The sequence below is a fragment of the Microchirus variegatus genome (assembly GCF_963457635.1).
Source record: "Microchirus variegatus genome assembly, chromosome: 7".
NCBI classification, from domain to species: Eukaryota; Metazoa; Chordata; class Actinopteri; order Pleuronectiformes; family Soleidae; genus Microchirus; species Microchirus variegatus.
Genome location: NC_139808.1, coordinates 19,907,094 through 19,932,229, shown reverse-complemented (window position 1 = coordinate 19,932,229; position 25,136 = coordinate 19,907,094). Strand labels below are relative to the sequence as shown.

At 41.0% G+C, this 25,136-nt stretch overlaps 2 protein-coding genes across 2 annotated transcripts; one reads left to right on the top strand and one right to left on the bottom strand.

The window, feature by feature from the left end:
* Positions 1–1,948: 1,948 nt before the first annotated feature.
* Positions 1,949–6,827, bottom strand: LOC310929233 (trypsin; the record flags this gene model as incomplete). Its single annotated transcript, XM_083891954.1, has 5 exons — positions 1,949–2,098; positions 3,224–3,481; positions 4,415–4,556; positions 6,458–6,608; positions 6,767–6,827. 5 exons carry the CDS (start codon positions 6,825–6,827, stop codon positions 1,949–1,951), a joined length of 762 nt encoding a protein of 253 aa, XP_083748080.1.
* A 6,005-nt stretch (positions 6,828–12,832) lies between these two features.
* Positions 12,833–23,941, top strand: LOC310929232 (trypsin; the record flags this gene model as incomplete). The annotated part of the gene is made up of 5 exons (XM_083891953.1): positions 12,833–12,887; positions 17,400–17,559; positions 19,899–20,040; positions 22,045–22,320; positions 23,777–23,941. The coding sequence occupies 5 exons, from the start codon at positions 12,833–12,835 to the stop codon at positions 23,939–23,941; spliced, it is 798 nt and encodes a 265-aa protein (XP_083748079.1).
* Positions 23,942–25,136: the final 1,195 nt, after the last annotated feature.

Genomic DNA, 25,136 nt, shown 5'->3' with positions numbered 1-25,136 from the left:
TAATATGTTCTCTCATATTATTTCTTCAAACAAAACTAATGTTTGTAACTAAAAACATACAACCATTTTGCTTATAAATCAGTCCTCATTGCTTTCAAGTTAAAAAAAACTTTGCTTGCAAATCAGTCCTCTTTGCTTGCGAGTTACAAAGTTTTGTTTGCAAATCAGTCCTCTACGGTGGCCCAGAGGTGTCAGGCCAAATGCAAACGCCACAACACAAATACAAAAGCCACAACACAAACACAAATGCCACAACACAAACACTCCCGTCTCCGGGTCACGGGTCCCGGGTCCCGGCGGTCCTACATAGTGGAAACTGGCACCGCGTTCAGCGGCGACTCTGTTCAGGCTGCTGCTGCTAATCAGTGTGCTTGCAGCAACAGGGCATTATAATTCAGTACTTGTGTTGTTGTTGTGGTTGTTGTGCAACACTAAATGTTTTAATCATAGCCATACGCTGTAGCAGTGGGTGTGATGCAGAAGACGTAGCTGCGCCGGAGTCAGGTCAAACCAACCAATAGAAACTCTTCTCCTATCCACCAGCGTAGGCCAGTAGAGGGAGCTCTGTCGAGCCGTAGAAGAGCAGCTTTGTCGCTGTTGCGAATAAGACAAGTGTGGCCACTCAACTTCAGCAAAACCATTCTTTTTTTAACCACACAATTCTCACTGATTCGAAACACTTTACACCAAATGTAAGCCAAAATGCGCCCCAAACTGGTGTTACGTCATTTCATTTGCGACACAAATGCTAAAACAAGCAAATTTGTTGTTTTCGGTGTTATTAGAATCCGTTGATTAAAACAATTAGTTCAGTACTTCCTGCATGAGCGGAGCACAGACTCTGTCTGACACAGTCACTGAACTGAAATACTGCTGAACGTGTTCATGATCGCCAGTTTTCAGCAGTGATGTCGCAAAATACACCAGACTATTTTATTTCCGAAATTTCCTTGCTATATGTTGATTAATGCACGTTTTCAGGATTTTTAAATTCCTTTTAACTGATCTACACTTTGGTTTGATTCTTGTCTCGGAAGTCCCGCTCACGACTCTTCCAGTGACGACGCCCTCTGACCAATCAGTGGACGACAGTCTGTTCACGTCACATTAGTATCGGCTCAGCTCGTTTGAAACCTCGCCAGAGCAGGTAGTAAAAAAAAAAGCACCAGGTGCAGGTGTCACTAAAAAAAGCAAAAAAGAGTCGAGCCGAGTAGTGATGCAACATCTGTATTTTATGTCTGCACTGCACTGCCATTATGTACGTTATTTTATCACAAAAATAAACTGAATATATAAAAGCGTTAAACACGCCATCAAAAAACACTTTGTTTTAGTGACAAAAATGTATTACAAAAGAAAAAGCAAAAATATTGTCCCAACCAATTAATCAGTCTACCTCATGAGTGCTGGTGATAAGGTGTCATAAGATGTGTGATGTGTGTATCTGTGAGTGTTTGGATCGGTATTCTCTAGGACTCAGTCAAGTTCTGACAGAAAAATGCAGCCTAAGCCCAACTCTAATTAGTAAGCGAAAAAAACAGAGGAAACCGGTTGTGAAAATCTTTATTGCCATTTTCTTTTAAACTTTAAAGGTGATATATACAGTAGCATCAAACGCCATAATGATCCCTGAAATGATCAGAAACGACACCAAAAAGACAGTAGAGTAACAAAACAATACATTTTAATGTGCATTTAGTGTCATTCATATATTATGTGAAGTGAAATTTGCTTTATTTTCTGTAATAACCAGAGTCATCTTCTCTCTCCCTGGTGATTTTCACATTGAGTGAGATAATTTATTTTTTAGCATATGAATTCATTGATATATACATATATTCATTTTTATATGAAAGTAACATACAACAACAATAACAAAATCCATTGAGGATAAATAAAGTCCATTCAAATTGTCCTCACAGCAGCGTCTTGGAGAAGTTAGTCTCTTTCATCTGTATCTCATTACCCAGTTAATCCAGCCGAGGTAGTTTTTGACTTTTGTGTAGACACCGGGGTAGTAAGGGTAGGCACAGCCGATTCCCCACGATACAATACCTTCAACTCGACCGTTACACACAAGAGGTCCTCCCGAGTCTCCCTGAGGACAGAAAAGACATGTTCCTGTAAACTGAAGTATCATGACAGATGGACCCTGTGGTTCTGAACTGAGAAGAGTAAACATTTTTGCTGTTTCTGTATTTCCACATAAATGTACATGCCGACGATTCCAAAATGTTGCTTTGTATACACTACTCACAAAAAGTGATATTCGACAAGAATATCCCTATGAAAAGTTCATGCTACAGTGATATTCTCCCATGAAAGCAGGGCATTCAAGTAGAAGGATGCAATGGTAATTTCTTTATCTCAAACAAGAAAAAAAAATCTCAATGTCTCAATACCGTAATAAATAATAATAATAATAATAATAATATGTGTCATCTTGGTCTCATGATGTCAAAATCTGAACATCATGATGAAGACGAGTGTTTGAATACAAATTGTCATTGAACCAGAACTTTTAGTGAACCACTACGTCAGACAGTTGTGATTTTTGCGGTTAATCACCTTGTTAGAGAACTGAAACGTTGACCAATTGGACATGTGCATTCAAAAGTTTAGACAAGGTTAACTTGAGTTCACCTGTAAAGGTTACAGTGCATTTTAGGTGCATTCTGAAAATGAATCCAAAAGCCAAACATCCCTAACTTTTTGTTAGCATTGTGCAGTATATCACCTTTGCATTAGCATATCTTAAAATGACGCTTCACACGTGAACTGTTTCGTTGAATAGTTGTGCTTACATTAGCCATTAAACGTTTCCAACACTTGCTACAACTAGTTAGCCAGTGTGTTGTCTTTTTGAATGTTATTGTGTGTATTTATAACTAATGGATCACTAGTAATTTGAATTGGTCACTCTAAATTGAGCGTAGGTGTGAAAGTGAATGGTCGTTTGTCTCTATATGTGTCCCTGCGATGGACTGGCGAGCTGTCCAGGGTGTACCCCGCCTATCGCCCTATGTCAGCTGAGATAGGCACAGTGAACCCCCCCCCCCGGTGAAGGATAAAGTGGTAGATGATGGATGGATGGACGTATCACTCGTACTAGCTGGCTAAAACTGGCTATTGACTATATCACTTTTTCTCACACACACACACACACACACACACACACACACACACACACACACACACACACACACATAAACTTTTCACTTACCCGACAGGAATCCCTCCCACCCTTGAGAGAGCCAGCACAAATCATGTTGTTTGTGATCCTGAAGTAGTAGTACTGCCTGCAGTTAGGGATGATGTCCACGGTCACAGACCTCAGGTTAGCGGACAGTTGGTAGCCATTGGGCCGGGTCACGCCCCAGCCGCTGACCGTGCATTGGGTAAAGGGCGACAATGGGGGAGCTGCCGCGTCAGGCAGGTTGACTACTCTTACCGCTGAGTTGAGGACCGCCGGCCTGTCCAACTGAACCACAGGGAGAACATCTGGTCAGTCAGTCTGTCAGACGCACTGTACATGTTTGATTCACAACGCTAGTAAAGACACAGTAATAGATGATGGATGTGACTCATTAAAGGTGAAATATGTCATCAATTATTGTTGTATTAAGGGCCACATGGTGGGGTAACGGCTAGCACCGTTGCCTCACAGGACTATTGAAAAAGACCGAAAACCTAGTGTTCGAGACCATTAACTCCATTTAAGTTTGCTCATAGTTCCTCACGTTTAATTATGGAAGATTTGAATGTTAAATATAGTGTCTTATATCCCTTTTTTCCAGCAGTCATTTATATATAAACACACCTGAGCCAAAAGTACTCAAATTTTTAAAAATCGGATTGAATTTGTGAAATTTGGAAATACATGACAGTTCAGATTTGTTCAGATAACCGGCTTCGTTGTTCAAACCAGATTCAAATCACATTTCACAGCTCACAGTTCATGTGTGAGCACTAATCATACGTTAATGTGTAAATTACAAATTTGTGGTTGACATTTAGCTCTAAAGCTGTGTTTTCCAAGCAAAGATGGCAAACTATTGAGACAATATCTGTCATGAAACAAAGCAAAATGTCTGCATAATGACGTGACTTACAATCTTATCTGTATAACCTAATATCATTTCGCATTAAAGAGAACACAAATTAAAATTTAAGTCAGAATTCTGACTTTAATCTTAATTTTTTTTTTAAACTTTCTTTCCAAGACTTTTTTTTTTTTTAAATGTGGCCCTAATACTCTTCCATAGTAACGAGTAACAAAGATAGTTAGGGGAAATGTGTTGGAGTAAAAGTATACAATTTATTTAGTAAATGTAGTGATCATCAACATGAATTGTACTTTTGTACCGTATAACAGTGAGTACATCAAATGAGTCATCACACAACCTTGTCTCACCTTAAGCAGCATGATGTCACTATCAAACGTCCAGGGTTTGTACCGGTAATACCGGATGATTGCTTTGACCCTGAATTTCTGCTCAGTTCTGTCGACCTTGCGGATGTTTTGCTCTCCGAGGTAAATGGTCATCAAGTGACTCCTACAAAAAAATAGGGTTACAGCTTCATCAGATACTGATCAGACAAAAAAAAAAAGCATCACATCTTTCCAAGTCACATAAATGTACCAGATTATGATAAGATTCTGTCAAACATAGCTTTGAAATTCAGAGACGCACTCATTCCCACTTCAGAGAGGGCTTGATTCTGTGTGTGAGGGCCCTCTAGTGGTCATTTTCACAATTTTACATCCACCTGCCCTAAGTCAGCATCTTTGCAGACTTTGCTTGAGGGGACTTCCGTCACAGTATAACCCTAACTGGGGCCACACGGTTGGTGTAGTGGTAAGTGCCTTTTGACTTCGGGTTCGAGCCCCAGTTGGAACAAGGTCCTTTCTGCATGGAGTTTACATATTAGATGTTCTCCCCGTGTCTGACTTTTGACCGTTCTCTGACTTCCTCCCACAGTCCAAAAAACATGCAATACGGGGATTAGGTAAATAGGTCACTCTAAATTGACCATAGGCGTAAGACAGAACGGTTGTTTGTCTCTATATGTGGCCCTGTGATGGACTGGTGAACTGTCCAGGGTGTAATCCGCCTATCACCCTACACTCTTAGAAATAATGGGTCCTTCTACAAGGGCTGAGGTTCTACCTGGAACCATTTGCTTCTGAATAAAGGTTCAGGAATCAAGGTTTCTTGGTAACTCTAATGGTTCCAGTAAGAACCATTTTGAACCCTTTAAAACCCCTTTCCTGAATAGAGGGTTTTCAAGGGGTTCTTGGTGGAACCCTCCAAAAGGGTTCCAGGTGGAACCTTTAAAAAAAGGTTCCAAGGTGGCACAGCAGCCTTCATGGCAGTTAGTAGCCACATTTACACACATGCATAGAACAAATCTGGTTTCCAGTATGGATCAGAAAGCCAAAGTCTCTTTTCAATCCTTAGTCACTGAACCCTGACAGACTTTGATGGGACAAATAGTTTAGTTCTCTGTCTTGTAATGTCAATAATAGAGCTGGTTGTTAAGTTGCCTCTTGGTTTGCGACCTACATGCTATGAACTGTGGGTAATTCCTTCAGGAAAAGTCTGTAGTGACTGCAAAGGCTTATGGAAAGTGGCCAAACGTGGCAATGGAACAAGGCCACAAAGCAAGAAGGTCACTGGTTCAAATCCCGGGCCTTTCTGTGTGTAGTTGGCATGTTCTCAGCTTACGTGCATTTCTTCACTTTCCTCCCACAGTCCAAAAAAACATGCAGATTAAGTTAACCGGACACTCTGGAATGGTTGTTCTCTCTGTGCGTTGATCCTGTGACGCACTGGTGACCTGTCCAGGGTGTGACCCTGTCTTTCACCCTATGTCAGCTGGGATTAAATCCAACCCCATGTGACCCTCATGTGGAGGATAAAGTGGTGAAAAGAAATGAATGAAAGAACACGTCCCAAAGTCACAGTGTGACTGTGAGGTTGGACATTGGGACAGGGCTTCCGTCCTCTCCATTTCAATGTGTGTTTTCCTCTAAACAGGAAGATCATTTACAAACTGAAACTACGTAGTGAGACCTTAAACCTCAGGAAAATATTAACTGACCTGGCCTGTGGGAGCGACCATCCCCGATAATGACATTACAAGATTTAAAAAAAAAAAAAAAAAAGTATATAAAAGTGAAAAATTACTAAAAACTGTAGTAATCAATCATTTATTTATTTTTTGCATAATAATGATGCTTTTTCCTAAAAAGGTAGCTAATTATTTTTGAATAACCCCTCGTCCACTCTTTAAGTCAACAGAAAGGAAACATTAAATAAAAACAGCCAAATTTGACAAATTACGTGACTGTCATTAATGCAAAATGGGGCTAAATGGTAATAAATGGTTGTCCTGGCTCCAGAATCTATTATATTAAAGTGAGTGCCTCAGGTGTAAATGTGCAGTGACTCACGGCCTCCAGCAGTGGGCAGCAGACATCACCCACTGTGAGCTGATGAGGGTGCCTCCACAGAAAGGGTGGTTCAGGAACCTCAGGGACGCTTGATACGTAATCTCCCTGGCTGATACCACCTCACCCCCGATGATTCTGTCCCCAATCACACCTGAAAACCCAGGACAAGAGACAGACATGTCAAAACTCAAAGGGACTCAAAGGGATTCAGCAACACAGACGTAGCTCAAAACTTCCTTGTTAATATCTGCAAGTCACTTTTAAAGCGTTAAAACAAAGATGATGCTGTCAAACGCCATTGTTTCTCACCTGTTACGTTTATAACCAGCAGAAGGACCAGTGAGAGGTGACAAGATGGAGTCTGGCTCATTTTCGAAGCTTCTGAAAATGTAGGTGAGGAAAAAATTAACACATTCACATTAACATATCAAGCTTTCATGAACCAAAGTAGTTAATGTAAAGCCTTTATGCAGAGTAAAGGTTAGTTACATAGGTAAGGGGAAAACATAAAACAAATCATAGTACTTTTTAACCTCAATCAAGCCATGAGTGACTTATTTTAATATTATCTTAACTAAGATTATCCCCAACTTTCCAATGAGAAGGATAAAGGATAATACTTTTATTTTTATTTTTTAGACAAACTTTTTTTTGCCATAGCAGCTCCACAAATCACATGAGATAACAAGACAAGTGGCTGACCACATACTACAACTATAACCACATAGACCAGTCACAGTCAAGAGAGAGAATCCCTTTCACGGTGTATTTAACCCTGTTTTAGTTTTTCCATTAAGTTTGAGAATGGATAAACGCACAAGCACACACTTCAATCCCATCCATCCATCCATCCATTATCTTAATTTGGGACTCCACTGGAGGATTGCGGGGGTGCAGTGCCAATCTTGCTGCAAAAGGCAAGAGCGCTAACCACTACACCAACCACATGGCCCCACTTCAATCCCATCCTATTAAGTCCTGTATCCATGATTTTCTGGTAATGGTTCTTCTTCATCACACTATGTTGTTGGCTTTTTAATCATGATCCACTGTGTTTTACATTCTACGAGCTGTATAAATAAAGTTGACTTGACTTGACTGACAATCTCTGAGCAGGTTTTTTGTCGCAGACCCTCACTGTCTGACAGTTTAAAAAAAAAAAAACAAAGAAAACCCCACAGAAGCAAAGCTGAAACACGTTGGAATGGAGAAAAGGCCTTACCTTATCAAGTAAGAAAACAGTTGAAGTCCAGCATCGACACCCTGACACTCTCACACACTCCTCTCATACCAGGACGTACACCTTGAGAACGCTTAGACTTCTTTTATATACTGTAGCCTTATCTGTCACTCTCATTGTTCCCTGCCATTGTCCGCCAAATGTCCTAGTGCCTCACACACACACAGAGAGTCTGACCTAGTACAGGGGAGAAAACACACATATCAAAAGCAAAAACACGGCCCTGTCTTTTATTGTGCCTGTCTTTCTAAGGCCTTTGTGCTCATTGATGCGGCCCATTGTCCAACAGTGGAGACAAAGTGAAGCTTAATAGAGATGAAACCCAACAAGGCAGAGAAATGATAGAATATACTCGCCAGACATGTTTTTCTCTGTATCCAGTGATGTTTCAGAGGGCAGGACAAAAGCTGAGTGTGATATGACACGAACATAAGACTGAGTAAGACTCTTTACGTGGACAAGGAAAAGGCTTCTTTTTTTCTTCTTCTTCTCAGAAATTACATTTAATTGATGTGACACATCACAACATGTCTTGTTGTCACATTGAATTATTGTCTTTCCAGCATTTTATAGCAAGAAGAGCTATAATTATTACTCCATGTTGATAAGTCAGATTCAGCAGGGAAGAACTGCGTTGTTGCCCACGTCTTCAGTGTGCTTGCGCTTCTCTTTTTTTTTGGCCTTTTCCATCTCCCCAGGTGTTTTTCAGCAGTTCCCAGCAGGGTGTTTTTCCACACATGGTTTGTAATGCAAAGCCTCCATGCAGTCCACACTCCCCAAGGTGTCATTCCAATTGTGAGGGTGAAAGGCGATGCTACCCAAGCAAAGCTGAAGTGACACACAAGGAAAAGGAGTGCGTTAGTTTTTTTTTTGTGTGTCAGAGACAGAAAGAGAGAAGGCGAGATAAGGAGGCCTTGCACATGCAGTCTGCCTTACATACCTTACTCGTGTGCATGTGCTGCATGTGCATCTCATTGGTGAGTCAGAGACCAGCACGTGTCACTGAAATCTAGACAGAGCAGCGACGCTTTTATTTTGCCCCATGCTGACTTTTATGCTGATCTAACAATAGAAACAATACAGAAATGTTTATTTGTCCTCTGATTGAATCCAGTCATGTTTATATTATTGATGTTTCCGCACAGGTTATAATAAGAAAAGTTTCATCATTTTTGCATGTTGTGACAGTGTGACAATCAGCAGCAACAGCAGGACACTGACACTGAAGCATGGGAATTTTCTGAGTCATTAAAACACTCCAAACAGACATTTGGGTAATCCAGGAAGTTAAACCTGTGACTTTTAAATATAAACAAATGTTTGTGACATTCCAATTTTTGTCAAATGAGTTCACACGGTGTTGAGCCTATCAGCTCCACATGACTGTCGTTTTTTCGTTCGTTTTTTTTAGGTCTGTCAACGGATAACATTTTTTTTTGAATTGAAATTCGTTTATCTAGATTAATCATGATTTAAAGTTTGCTTTTCTTCTAATGACTAAAATTAATGAGAAATCAGTGTGAATTTCAGATACCATGGTGTCATTGTTTCTTATGTTTAAACACAAAACTACACGTAGAACTGTGTGATTTCAAAGAGACTCAGGTCTATCAAGTGCAGACCAGGTCGTCTTAAAGGGATCATATTATACCCTGTTTCTCCATCCTAGTGAACATGTCTTTGACTGTGATGCTTTGGTCAAAATACCATAAGGATGAAGCACCACAGCAGTTTAATCACTCTGCCAAAACAGCCCTGTTCAGAACGCTCTGTTTAATAGTATCTCTTTAGGTCCACCGTAAAAAAAAAAGAAAAGTAAAACAAAACTTAAGGGACAGGAAAGGGAGCCACAGAGGCTACTGGGAGCTAACAGCAGTTAGCATTTGGAAAAGTGATCATTTGCAGGCTCTAGCAGGCACATTGCTGTCATATAATATGTATCCACTGGACAGATAAATCCTCTGAGGCTGGAAGTTTGTGTAGGACTTTGTGCTGCACTGTGGAGCCAAGAATAGAACTTTTCGCGGACTTCCGGTTTTCGGTTTGACGTCCCAATGAGTGCAAAAGTCATTAGACTGAGGAGGACCACAAAAACATGAGTGAGTCATCTTTTTTCACACTTTTGCCCCCAGAGTCTCAAATATAAGTATTTAAATGATTAAGAAGTTGATTTTGCATAATATATCCCCCTTTAATATAAGGGATGAACATGGATGCCATCCTGTATGCAACAAGAACAAAAGAAATGTGTTAAGTACGTCCACCTGAGAATGTTCTTAGAAACTCAGACAGAGAGAGAGAGCGAGCCTTCATCAAAACAGATGAAGGCAACAGCAACATTGGGGTAGTAAAGCGAAAAACGGGTTGGCATATGACTGGAAACACTGGAAAAACCTCCAGAAGTGAATTATTTTCCGCCTCTGTGCTGTAGGTGTATACAAACAAACGCTCCCTAGGGTCAGGTCTGATAGTATTGCTTGTCAGAGCCCATTTTCAGTCTAACAATAGAAATAACAATGATAAGTTACCAAACAGAGGCCGATTAAAAACAACAAAAACAAAAATCAAAAATCAATCATTTTATGTTTGAATATTTCAATATTGCATTATTTCCATAAAGGTTGAACACATTGTGGAATATATGCACTCACCAGCCACATTATTAGGTACCAGGTTGTCTTCTGCTGCTGTAGTCCATCTGCTTCAAGGTTTGACATTATTGGATGTAACAAGTGTTTTTTTTTTGAGTTACTGTTATTCAATCATGTAGCTCCAGTCTGGTCAGTCTCCTCCTGGGTATTATATCGTTTTCTGACCATTCTCTGTAAACACTAGAGATGAAGGTTTCTGAAATACTCACTTAAATCACCCTTCTCTGATGCTCAATTTGAACCTCAGCAGCTTGTCTTCACCACGGGGTCACAGGGTGGTTTGTGCCAATCCCAGCCGAGGAAAGGCAGGGGGTCACACCCTGAACAGGTCACCAGTCCATCGCAGAGGAAACACACAGAGATGAACAACCATTCTCACACACATACACACACTCAAACCTAGGGGCAAGTGTCCAATTAACCTCTGCATGTTTGTGGACGTGTGGGAGGAAACCGGAGAACACGGAGGCAACACACACACACACACACACACACACGCACACACACGCACACACACGCACACACACGCATACACACGCACACACACACACACACACACACACACACACACACACACACACACACACACACACACACACACACACACACACACACACACACACACACACACACACACACACACACAGTGACAGCATGCCAACTCACAAAGAAAGGCCTGGACTGGCACATGGACCTGCAAACATGTGCAACTTTGCCAAGTCAAGTCAACTTTATTTCTAGAGCACATTTAAAAGCAACCACAGGTTGTGCTTTACAGATTTTAAAGGCACAGCAACATAAAAAGTATAAAACATGAAATCAATAAAAAGAGAAGTAAAATAGTGACACAATAGAATAGTAAAATGGTAAAAAACTACATAGAAATGTCTAGGGTGGCTGTTTTTATCTTGAGGTGAAAACCAAGGAGAAGAGGTGGCTCTTTAAAGGCGATTTAAAATGTTCAATGGTGGGGGCAGATTTAATTTCCGTGGGTAACCCATTCCAAAGTTTATATAAAGTTTAAATGCCCTGGGAATTTGGCACATCCAAAAGCAGCCTGTTATTAGAACTCAGAGATCGGGATGGATGCGTGAAGACAAAGACGTTCTGAGAGGAAAGATGGTGCCAAACCATGAAGAGCTTGTGGAAGAACTAGGTCACTCCCTCCCCGCTCGGCGCACGTTGGCTGGCGTCGTTTGCGGAAGATTCACGAGTGAGTGACGGCTTCTGCGAACGACTTCGCGAGTGATTCACAGAACGCGGCAGTTCCACTCCCGGGCTGCCATGCTCGCTGCTGAGCTCAACTGAACTAAGAAAGGAACGAATCAGTTCATGAAGTGATCCCAGTCAGTTCGTTCACTCATGACCGACACAACACTACTGTGCAACAGTAACAACGAGCACTCAAACACACCAGACCAGCAATTACTAAAAACACACACAAAAACAGATTTTGCACGGTCACTGCACTAGTGTTTGTCAATTTCCCAAATATGTGCACGGGCCATCTCTTCTCAGTGAGTTGTCAATTGGAAGAAATAACCCGATGTTTGAAGGTGAGCGTCTGCAGACTTGAAGAAGTGTTGGTCCAGGAAACACATGAGGCCTCACAAAGCTGTCTTTCCCATTCTACTCCGCGAGGTATCAATTATTCAGGGCGCTCTAAATGTGGGACAAGAGGAGGTCAGGCAAGATTCTCCTCCCATGCTGCGGGGGATGCTGACTTGCCAAGAGGTCGACGATGATATTAGTGCTGTTGACGATGACGAGTTTTGATGACACACACACACACACACACACACACAGGTTTGTGCAGCTACTCTTCTGAGGACACGGCTCTGTTATCCCTAACATTAAAACCATAACTAGTTAATGCCGAACTCTAACCTTAATCTAACCACAATTCAAAATGAACCAGTTCCGCAGAAAAGAGGTTCTGCCTTATTAGGACCAGGTTTTGGTCTCCAGAAGGACTAGGGGTCCTGACAAGGTCAGTGTTTATGCCAGAAAAGAAAAAAAGAAATACAGTCACACAGTCAGCCATTGAAACATTTCAGCACAGATGATCCTGGTTGATGACACAGACACAGAGTGTTGATACAGTATAGATGACAGTAGAGACAGTAGCCCGAGTTGCCATAGCAACGGTGTAAAGCCCTTTCCACGAGTCTGGAGGTTCAGGAAAAAAGGAGTTGTGATAATGTTTGGATGTGAGGAAGAGTGTTGAGTAGTTTCTGAAGGTGAACTTTGTTGCTCTCTCACATTTCTTTCCTTTTCAATCACCGCAGTGCAAAGGATGGAATTGAAAGCTTTTTTTCTTTCTGCCCCAGGGAGAAACTGACTCCTACTGTTAGCAAAAAGACGCTGACACTCAGGCTGATCCGTCACACAGGCACAGAAGACACCGCTGCTCTGGCTGCAAAGGTTTACCTGCTTGTACAGTTTAAGTATTTCGGGCAACATCCGAAATTCTCTCCAGCGACGATGAGCCTGCTCATGTGTTCGTGTGTTGTGCTACTGCAGATCTTGAAAGTCCACAGTAAGTACAGTTGTTTTTACGAACAAAATATGTTTTTTACTTGCTGTTTTTTTTTGACTCTTCTACAATCACAAACACGTGTCTTTTATTTTGTGTGGTTATTGAAAGTTGAATGACAAGATAACAGTGAAGTTTTGTATGAGACACTGATACACACTGTGTTGACTTCACGTGCACTGCCGTCATTCTGTCACTGACACTCAACCTTATTGAAATAACAGCTGCCACTGGGGACACAAGAAAAAAAACAGAATTTAACCACTTAATCAGTGGTTAAATCAGCTGCTTAAATCTATAATGTCTTAACGCGTTCATCGGTTTATGAAAAGCTCACCAGAATCCAGAGAGAAAATCTGTGTTTTTACCGTTGATTACTTCTCTATCGTTTGATATGTTTTTGTCTCTCGGTTCAGCCTAGAGGAAGAATTTCAAACTCAAGTACAAATACTTAAGCACTAAATTCATGTATCTGTACTTTATTTATATTTCTTGCCACTTTTACTTTTACTCCACTACTTTTCCACTAACTATAAAAAAAACTAATTCCTTGTATTTATATAGACCTTTTCTGGTCTTGATGAAGTGCTTTACACTACAGTTTTCACACGCTTCAACATGGCCTTAATTGAAGTGTATATTTTTTTTTATCACAAAATTACTTTTGATACTTGTAAATGTCATAAACTTTTACGTAATTAGTTAATTAATTAATTAATTAATTAATTAATTAATTAATTAATTAAGTAAGTAGTAATTACTTAAGTATTATTAAAAGTGACTTCAACTTCTAAGTCATTTTCTTGTAAGACACTTTATCTCAAGTATCCCTTTAATGTGCTTTATACCAGTGTTTTTCAACCGTTTTTGAGCCAAGGTAAATTTTTTTCATTGAAAAAATTACGAGGCACACCACCAAACAAAAATGTTAAAAAAATATACTCTGTAGCCTATATTAACAATTTAGTCATTCTTATCAAAGTGTCTTGAATATTTATATCCATATTATTTGCAGATAATTAATTATTTTATTTTAGTTTTTAGACCAATTAGGTGAAATTGGATAATTTCCCACGGCACACCTGACGATCTTTCACGGCACATTGGTTGAAAAACACTGCTTATACAAGACTTTTTGAACTAACCGATGATGGAGGCAGCGGTGGTGCAACAACTCCTGTGTGCTGTGATGTAAAATTGCTGATTTTCTCGATGGATTTTGGGTGTAGTGAGCATAAACTTCGGTTTCATTTGGAAAAGGCCGGCTGTGGCTGAATAAAAGCCTTTATGTGCCTTTATTAGAAAGCACGGCCTTTTGTCTGTGTGTGTGTGAACAGTAGGGCAAGCAGACATGCAGACTAATCTCACGTGTCAGACATAAAACGTGGATAAAACGTGTTCGATAAAACGTGCGAGATTGAACATGACGTCAGGTGGATCCTGTTGTCTTCACACAGTGAAGTGTTCTCAAGTTTCATGTTTACCGTACTGCTTTTGATTAGTAGTCATTGAACATTCAAATAGGTTTCCAGGTTCTACAGTTACGGGAAGGAATTATATTTTCCAGGAAATTGTCCCAGCGTAATTTCTAACAAGTTTCCCACTGTTGCCTGAAACCAATGCACAGTAATTTTTATATAAGGCAGGTGGTGGTGGTGGTGATGTAGTGGGTGGGAGCCCCCCTCTCTAAAGTTCCAGAGCATCTAAAGTGAGATGATGGCAGCAGAAGGTCATGCAAATATTGAGTTACATTCATTGCGCATTGGCCTCGCAGATGACAGGGGAAAAAACCCCTGCTGTTAGGCTGGGTACATGGGAAAAGGTGGGCGGGTTGAAAAGCCCCACTCTTTATTTTTCTCCTTTGTTCACTAAAGCCTATCCATTTTAATAAGGTAGACACTCTTTAAAGCATCTTTGAAATCCATACCAGTGGGGCTGTGGGATGTCGCCGATGAAATTCTCTGATATGACATTTAAGTCACTGGCTGTGGTTTTAGGGGCTGTCCACACCTGAAACAGCGTTTCAGGAGCCCACGGCCATCTCCAGCTTAGCCTTGCATTTGCTGCCGCTTATCTTCGTTGAGGGCCGTACCAATGGGATTTATTAATTCTGCTCGATATTAAATAATATATTTATATTAAAAAAAGCAATAAATTGTATCATTTTATGTAAATTTGGCAGCATACAAACACACAATAGACAAAATGAAAGTAAATGCAGATTTTATTCAATTATAACTAACTGTTGAAAATATAAAATTACTACACTATATAATGATTAATATTACACTATACCACTGTGGTGTGTGGTGTAGGGACTTGTGTACCACAAACTAAGCATAACTGTGCAGACAGACGCAGATGCGTGCGTCCATATGTAAATAATAAAAACGCCAGGCTTTTCAAAATAAAAGCAACACAGTTGTATTGCATGCACAGCATAAATAGTTGTTCATTTGTGTTTATGACTGGCATAACGTGGGCCGTACAGGGATGGCCTGTGGACCGTAAAATGCCCAGGTCTGATATATATTGTGTTATTTAAAATAGCCATATGTCATATGCTCAAACATCTAAGTAACAAAACCACCAACATTCAGGTACAATACAATTTGTGTATAGTGCAAAAAGGTTACAGTTACAGTACCACCAACATTTGGGTATAACAGTCACAATTGGCTCTTACAAAATTAGAGGTAACAATATAAACAACATTAAGGTGCAAATGGCCACAATAGGCTATTTCTGCAGAAATATAAGTAACAGTACCAATAATATTCAGGTACAACTGCTACAGTTGGCTCTTAGTGCAAAATATTCTGGTACATACATAGGCTGCCTACAATTACAGCTGTACTAGTATTTGCCAAAAAGGGACGCAAAGTATCACAAAGTGTTGCGAAGTGTGGCGAAGTGCCAGAAATAGGCGACGCTACGGTTTTATTGGCTTTTTTAATAATAAATTCATTATTTATGGGTTAATGGACCGCGGCCGGTCCTAATTGCTTGAAGGGCCTGATCTGGCCCCCGGGCCTTAAGTTGAATAGCCTTGGTTTAGAGTCTTTTTGGCCCTTTTGTGTTGATGAAGACATTTCCCTGAAACAATGCTGTTGTAGGCCTTGCCTCATTTATTTGTGAGATCTCCCCCCCCATCCCAACCACTAGGGGTTGTATTTTATTTATTTTATTCTACTTGAGGCTGACTCCGGCCCCAGGTTATTTAAGGTCCCCTGTCATTTTACTCAGGTGTTGCTGACTGATACAGGCAAACCAGTTTCTACTGTGTTTGGCTTTACACTACTATTTTTGAAGGAAAAGCACTTTTTCCCCAATTAATATAACATTAAATGAATCAGAAATACTCTTTACACTAAAACATTGTTAATGTGGTAAACGACTATTCTAGCTGCAAACGTCTGGTTTTTAATGGAATATGTACATTTCCAGTGTTCTAATGGTACATTGTGTTTGCGTTAGAAGGCTATTGATAATTAGAAAACCCTTGAAAACCCTTGTGCAATGATGTTAGCACAGCTGAAAACAGTTTTGCTGGTTCTTTGACCAAAGCAAAGTTTGAAGGGCAACATTATCATTAAATGTCAAGACATTGACAAGATTAGAAATAATGCTTTTTATTAAAAAATTTTGAATAAAAAGCATTATTTCTAATCTTGTCAATGTCTTGACTATTATTTTCTATTCATTGTGCAACTCTTTTGATGATTAAAAGTGTGACTTTTAATTGAAAACATAGGTAGATGACCCCAAACTTTTGAAAGTTTCGATTTGTTTAATGGAAATGGAAAAATAAGTGGACATTGGAAGAAAATAAATACCTATATATATATTTATAATATATAATGATATAATTTCAGGCATTAATATTCACTTTTCATACTCTCCATGCCACTTATTCCCAGAGACTGTGGAGAGAGATTTTTATTTAAATTTTATCTTTGAATTTGAATTAAGCCTATCTGTCCTTTTCTGACTTAAGTCCCTGAGGAATGCCCGATGACTTAGTGTAGTATCCAGAATCTGTATTTAAAAGTGAGAGTGTGAAAGCTTCAGCCAACACGTACGTCACAGTCTCCTCTTGTACACCTATCAGTGTCTCTTCTGTGAACTATGTCAAATGCATTTGTAAAGAATAATTAACATATGCAGAAAGTGAAGTTGTGATTCAAATCAAACTTTATTTCTGGTGCTACAGTGACGGCACTAATGTTACATTTGTCACGATCTCGTCTCATGCAATTCATATTGTGAATTATTTATTATATTATATTTGGTTTCCTTTTGCTTTGTCATTATTGTTTTGGAAACAGTGCTCCACACTGCTTTGTGAGTAACACCGTTTTAACATCTGAAAAGAAATTCTATATATGGTATATGATGCGGATGACGTCACAGTTCTATTCAACAATTGTACATGACTCTGCCACACCTCTCCCTGCTTTTCTTAGCAAATGTTTCTTTCTCTTTTTCTTTTTTCTCTCTCTTTCTTCTACACAGGCGCTGTGCCCATGCGGGGCCGTATAATGGGTGGCTACGATGCACTACCAAACTCCAACAGATACATCGTGTCACTGCAGAACAACGATGGCCGACACTTCTGTGGAGGATGCTTGGTCCACAGGTACTGGGTCCTGACGGCAGCGCACTGTAACATCGGGTAAGAAGTTCATTCAGCTCACAATCAGTTTTCATAATGGGAGGGTTTTGTGCTTCTTGACTTGTTTATGGAAATGTAGTGCGGTCTGTCGGGCCATGGACCTTTGTACAAGTTCATGTTCTCTTAATGACCTGGTGATCCCTTATTCTTCGTGTGGTGCCATCACCAGGTGATGAAAACCCGACAATGACGAAGCCAAAACTCTGCTTTTCCATGATCCAGTTCTATGGGGTCTTTACAACGGGGCACGAAACTGCCGTGACGTCCCTTTGCACGCGACACAAACACACAAACTAGTGACGAGCAAAGCAGTTTTTTTTCCAGTGTAACTGAATGCCAGGAAGCTGAACTCTGCCCTCGGACTGTAACTGTACTGTAACCCACGCATTTGCACATAATCACTACCTTCTGCTTTTAAAGTATATTTACGATCTGACTGTCTCTTGCACTTTTTTGCACTTTTACAGTAGCCCACTCCCGTATCTGCTGCGGTTACTGTCATTGATCATCTGCACTACTGTCCTAAAAAATGTCTAGTCCATTAGTTTCTGTTTTTTTCAATACTTTTATTTCCACTTTTCTATTCATATTTATTCTAATTTAGTTTTAGCTTTTCTAATTGCTTGGCACTAAAGTGCTAGGTGAGAGAGGATTCCTCTGTATGTCCTGACAATATAGGTCTTTGAATCTTGACTCATCCGTCTTCTACCACTTTATCCTCCACATGAGGGTCGTGGGGGGAGCTGTGCCTCAGCTGACATAGGGTGATAGGCAGGGGGGGGGGGCAAAATCTGGACATATCGTCAGTCCATCACAGGGCCAAAGAGACAAATAACCATTCACTCTCACCTACAGCCTAGTGTCCAATTTACCTAATCCCCATATTGCATGTTTTTGGACTGTGGGAGGAAGCCTGAGCGAACATGCAACTAGGGCCGTTTGAAGGAATTTGTGGGCCCCAAGCAAAATGGACATGTAAGAGGGGCCCCCTTGAGGGTGATCCCGATAACAGCGTCATTGCACTTTACTGCATTGACTATCAAAGGGGTGCTGGCACAGTTTGTCGTTGCATTTAATTCATAACCAGTTGTTGTCTTGGGGCCCCAAGCTTGGTTTGCCTGCCCTCTCGCAACTGGCCTGCATGCAACCTCCATGCAGAAAGGCCTTTGTTCCGACCGGGTCGCGAAACCGTGTCTTCTTGTTGCAAAGGCAAGAGTGTTAACCTCTACACCAACCGCGTGGCCCTCATTAGAATCAGTTTATTAAAAATATTGTTCAGTACTTCCTGCATGACCGGAGCACAGACACTGCCACAGTCACTGAATTGAAATAATAATACTAATAATGAAAGTGATTAACGCATGTTTTGACTGATCTACAGTTCAGCATTGTTTGCTTTGATTCTTGTGTCAGACGTCACGCTCATGACTCTTCCAGTGACGACACTCACTTACTCAAGTCACATTTTAGTGACTTCGCCTTAGCTCGCTTGGAACTGACCAGAGCGGGTACTAAAAAAGCGCCACTATCACTATTGGAAAAGCAAAAAAAGTGGAGTTGAGCCAAGCTGTGCTAAAACTGTATAATGGAAAAGCGCCATTAGATGGTGAACAGCACATGGACATGACACCTGCTTAACAGCAGCACATTGGTGTTGCTGTCGACTCGGTGTTCAAATCGCTGCTGTGCTGCGCCTTTTAGCTGCCAGCATGGCTGGAGGCTCAGTGACAATCCTCTGGCATATTTTTAAAATTCACTGTACGTACAATTCACTGCCTACTTGGCATGATTTCTCTTTGGGGAGCAGATGGTAACCAACAGATGCCTGAAAACAAGCGTCCATACTGTTGCAGGCATAGACGTGAACGTCAAGTGGACGCCGCTGCGATCGTGACAAAGTAAACCTGTAAACAGGCCTCTGGGAAGTCTGACAGCACACAGATGTGGTCGAGTTGGCTGACCTTGACACATCATCTTGGCTTGAGAGAGAGAAAGAGAGAGAGAAACCCAGCAAATTGGCTGTAAACCAGTTATATGGTCCCAGCCTTGTCTGCACACAGTACGCTGTTCGCTGGCAGGAAGACAAACACTTCATGGATTCACAGCGGCCGTTCACGGTCAACTTATGTGCACACGTTGTGACTTTGAAAACTAGCCATCATTTTCTAAACATGTCATTCAGCGTCACTTCCATCCTCCCTGTCCAGTTGTTCCCGCTCTGATTCAGATGAGAAAAATGATCAGAATTTGATTTGTTATGCTGATTGTTCCACCTTTCTCCCTGTGTGATCTACCTTGTTAATGGAAGTCATATTAAATTGAAATCACTTGTGTTTTAGGGTTCAGAACATGATGATAGTGGCAGGCGACTACTCGTTAGACATCTTCGAGGGTTATGAGCAGTATGCTTTAGCCGACCGGCTGATCACCCATCCCCTCTACAACAAGAGCAGCAACAATGCAGACATCATGCTCATTAAGGTAAGAACATGGCAGAGATTAAAATCACTGAGATCAATCTTAACAATGTGTGTCTCATCTTTACTTGATTACTTCATTTGTGTCTCCAGCTCAGCTCAGGCAAAACAACATAATAAAATCTGTGTTGAATGTAGTGTGATGTAGGGCGTTATTGTCTGTGTGTCTTCATATCTCCTGCATTATTTATTCATTTTCCTTGGCCTTTCTGGGCCAGAGGTTCAAGTCTGTAAACAACACATAGACATGTACGCTCGGCCGCGTTCGAACCTGATATTAACGTCTGATTGCTTGTTCAGACGTTACACCAAGCAGATTAGAAAAGTGGAACTTTGCAAGTCTGGTCGTTTTTTTCTCTTCGGAGCTCCCCCTACACTTTCGGAGTACGTAATTTTGACGACTCCATCCCCTTGTCGACGCCGTGGACTGGAGCCATGTCCATGACTTGCTGGTTTTCAATTCTCGCTAGGGGTGTGACGATACACTCAGCTCATGAGACGAGACGAGACACGATATTGGGTTCACGAGAACGAGACGAGATTTTGAGAAAATTACAATGACAACATATATATGACTGGACCAACAGATTTATTTAAACAATTTGCACATGCATTTTGAAATGTATAACTCTTTACATGCATGATGTAAGTAAGGATGAGCTTTTAATAAACTTCTTCTTCCACAAATTGAAACAAAATTCTTCTTTTCCTTCTCCTTCTTTAGGTCACAAATCTCGCGGGACAGTTTTTTACCGCAACGAGAAATATCGTCAAGTTTAATCTCGCAAGATCTTGTGGCACGAGATCTCGTCACACCCCTAATTCTCGCCATTTGAAAACTGAGTTCGTCCTCGGTTCAGTCAGAAGTGGTTTGAGGACAAATGTGGCTGTCATTCAGAGTCATTGTGGTGGTTAAATGTCTTGTTGCAGTGAGATTGGGGGCTGTCTCCCCTCTCCCTATTGTCTTTTGGCAGAAAACCAACCCATGACACCACACACACATACCCTAATTTGGTACTGGCTATTATTTTAGACCGCGCCGAAAAACTGTCTGAGGAAGTGAGGAAGGGGAACCGACTGTCTGACCGAGTGACGGTACGATGATAGCTCAATGGTAGAGCGAGTCATCTTTCAACTTGTTGGTTTGATTCCCGGCTCCGCTAGTCCACATGCTGATGTGTCCGGGGACAGCTCAGTGTTCCGAAATCCCTATGTTCCGAAAGCACTATGAGGTTTGACCTTCTTGCCCTGTTCCGACCAGTGCTTTGAGATTACAATGTAGTAACCTCCACATTTTAAATACTGGCCTGGCCTGTCAGTGGAGGGCGATATCGCGGCGCTGACAAGTCCGTGGTATGTGTTTCGCAGGGTGGCACGAGCCATACGCGCTGGGGGAAGCGTGGGTTTATCCATTCCCCAGTGTAATGGTCCAGATGGACCCGCCATCAATCGATGGCTGTTAGGGTTAGCATTCTGTATTCTGTAGGGCTTTTGGAACATAGGGTTTTTGGAACGTAGGTGTGTAACCGATGTTAACCCCATGTTGCTTACATATGAATTGGTATGAAAGAAAAGTGATAGAAAGATGTAGTGTAAAGCAGCTTTGAGTGGTCATCAAGACTAGAAAAGTGCTTTATAAATACAAAAACACAGAAGCAACTGGCGTGGCATGGACACCACTCCACGGCTTATACAATCGATGGACGTTTAAGGTGGAGTCGTAAAAATATCTACTCCGAAACTGTAGGGGGAACTCCGTTGAGGAAAAAGGCAGAAAAAGTGACCAGACTTGCAAAGTTCCACCTTAAGTGGTATACAGAAATCCTTGCTCTTTTGTAGCGAGTATACGGGGCAAACTTGTGTATTACGTCGACTATACGTCGATGACACCACTTATAGCACATAGTCTTTAGATCCTCTGATGATATAGAGAATACAGATGAGTTCAGCAGTGGTATCTGTGGACAATCACACGCTCACATGGAATCTCTTGTGGTTTTCTCCCCAGTTGCAGGTGCCCATGGTGCTGAACAGACCTGGGTTGAAGCTGTCGCTGTCGCACCTCCCCAGGCAGGGGACAGGTGTGGCTGAAGGTCATCTGTGTCAGGTGTCTGGTTGGGGCTACAGCAGTCTCAACGAAGGCCAGACCAGCTTCACTCTGCAGACGGTCACAGTGCCCATTATTTCGAACGCAAGGTGCAACGGCACTGAGTCGTATAACGGAATCATCACATCCAACATGATCTGTGCCGGATACATGACTGGAGGAAAAGATGCGTGCAAGGTACGAGGAATCCAAGCGATCACACCTTCTTTCATTAAAGTCGAGCCGTTATTTTAAACGGCCTCAGCTACCAGATCAGCGGGGGTCAAACATAACTGTCTGATCTTTGAAAGTATTAAGTCTGTTTTTGAAATTACAAAGTCTCCACGGCAGTGGCCTTGGTTCCCAGCGTATATCAAATAGCACAGAGTCATGTTCTTTCATCAGCTCACATTAGAGCAAAAACAATAACAGTTTTGAGAGGCTAATCCCCACGACAGAACCAGGATGCAGTTCATCATGTCAGTCAGTGTTGGTTCAGCTACAAGCTTTTATTAAACAGACGCAGCGCTCCACCCCCAGGAATTGTATTAGTTGTAATAAAGCAAACCAAAAATAGCGGCAGGATAGAAAAACTTGCTGTAACTTTGAGGTATAGAGTGAATTATCCGAAATCAAGTGTAGGTTATATTTGGCCTTAGGTAAGGAGATGTGTATTATAGTGTACCATATTTAATGCTACTCTTGGCAATTTAAGTCATATTTAAGATCAATATACTACACAATTAATCGAAATTATATCAAAATCGCAATACCAAAAAATACACAATCACTATGACATGTCACTAAACTCTGGTACATTCAGGATTTTAACCCTGAATGTATAATTATATTACAATTAAACGTGCATTATGTAATAAAGCTAAAGCAACTGGCCATAAAATCCTCCTAATATGTCACAGAGACTCAGGAATAATGTTCATATAACAAACTGAACTCACCAACAACAACAGTACAGACAAAATATTTGCATTAAAAAAAGTATTTTGCAGACTGCAAATCATGTTTATGTTTTGAAATTATGTTTTGGCATTTGGCGCCACTTACCGCCGTCTACCAATCATTGCAGTCAGTAGAGTCTCAGCTGCCGAGCAACCACGGGTTGCCAATTACGCCAGAAAACGAAACCTAAAAGACCTAAAGGTATTTTGAATTTGAATTTAGTAAAACCGTTTTTGGCCACATTCTTACATATGGCACCTTTAACACCAGTCCTATTGCCTGTAGTTGTGTCTAAATTGGCATCACATACACTGCAGCATATTTATATATTGCAAATAAAATGACTTTTACAATTTTGGTTTGAGTGACTTAGCAACATTCATCAATTTTCTGACAAAAAACAAAAGGGTGTAAACTTACATAAATGTGACAAATTGATGGCTCTATATCTGTCATTTTTGTCTGCTCTCCCACAAAGAAGTGACCTGATGTGGCTGAGACATGCGAGCTCTTGGAATAGTAAATAGTGTTTGAACTGGTTTGGCCCCTCTGCTGAGACTCTTTGTGTGATTTACTGTCTCCTGTGACACCCATCATCAAAGACATTAAAGCAGCTCACCGGCTAAACCGCAGCTGTTCTCCTGGAGGCGCGTTACATGGCATGGAAAAATGACAGAGGATGTGGTTTTTGCAGGGCGACTCCGGCGGGCCGCTGGTGTGCGGGGGGCGAGTCTACGGCATCGTCTCCTGGGGGAAAGGCTGCGGAGATGTTGGCTTTCCAGGAGTCTACACAGCCGTGTCCAACTTCCGCCGGTGGATAGATCAAACCATCTATGCGTCCTATGGACGCTGCACTTAGTACCAAATGAATTATGTAAAACCTCTTTTTTTTAATGTTCATAATCAACTTTTATGCCTTAAAATGGTTGATGTGACAAAGATGCAGCGGCTTCACAACAAACAGCAAATGCAGTTTAAGTCGTCCCACAGGAAGATTCATTATCAGTGCTCTTCAGATTTGGGCGATAATAGTTTGGAATAATGATAACCCTTCTCATGTTCACAGATTATCTCACTGATCTCTCACAGGAGCCACACACACACACACGCACACACACACACACACGCACATGTGAAGTTCCTGCACCACTTAATGAGAACACATTACAATTACAACAGAATGTGTGAGCTGAGTCGTAAATGCCTGGGTCTTGAGTTTTGAAGATTTTATTGTTATTTTTTTCAGTGAAGAATGATCAAACCAAAAAAAAGAGAGGGTTTTTATGTGACATGAATGTAGAGGGCAAATGTCATATACAAATCCAGGACGAATGAGTCTCTATTTCATTATCACTGGTTTATCCTGCTGTATAAAACATGGTCTCTTTGGGAAACGGCCTCTTTTGTCTGAGGCTGCACTAACAAAAAAAAAAAAAGCAGCTTTAAATGCTATTTTGTACTATAGTTCACTGTGTAAGATTTATTTTTATCTAACATTTGTAATTTTTGAGTGTTTTCTTAACTTGTTGCTTGTTTTAAACAATTAATATTGACTTTTTATGAATAAATACATCTACGTTTTCATCAAATTTTGAGTCAAACTGATCTATTTTAATCTAGCAGGTAGTGTGATGGGCTTTCTAAGCTCCATATAACAGACGTGGTTCTGGTTCCGTTCTGGAGTCTCAGAACCAGTTTAAGAAGCACCAAAGTGGGAGGACGTTATTCTGCGTTACTCTGGCGGATGTGAACATAACAATGGCACTTTTTCTTCATACTTTCTCTACTTCCCGCTTGTCATCACAACCCAGAATTTGACACGCCCACTGATGATGTCACGGTTCACAAGGAAGAACCAAACAATTTTTTTTGGTTCCAATTGCGAGATGTCTCTGATGCAACATGTCCTCCAACTGAAAATACTGTAGGTCTGGGTCCTTTTTGGTCAACCCCGCGAATACGACCCATAGGTAAGTTTTTTATCACACCGGTATTTCTCAACTCAACAAAGCACGAAGTGTTAGCGAGGTTAGGGTTAGGGCTAAAAAAAAAAA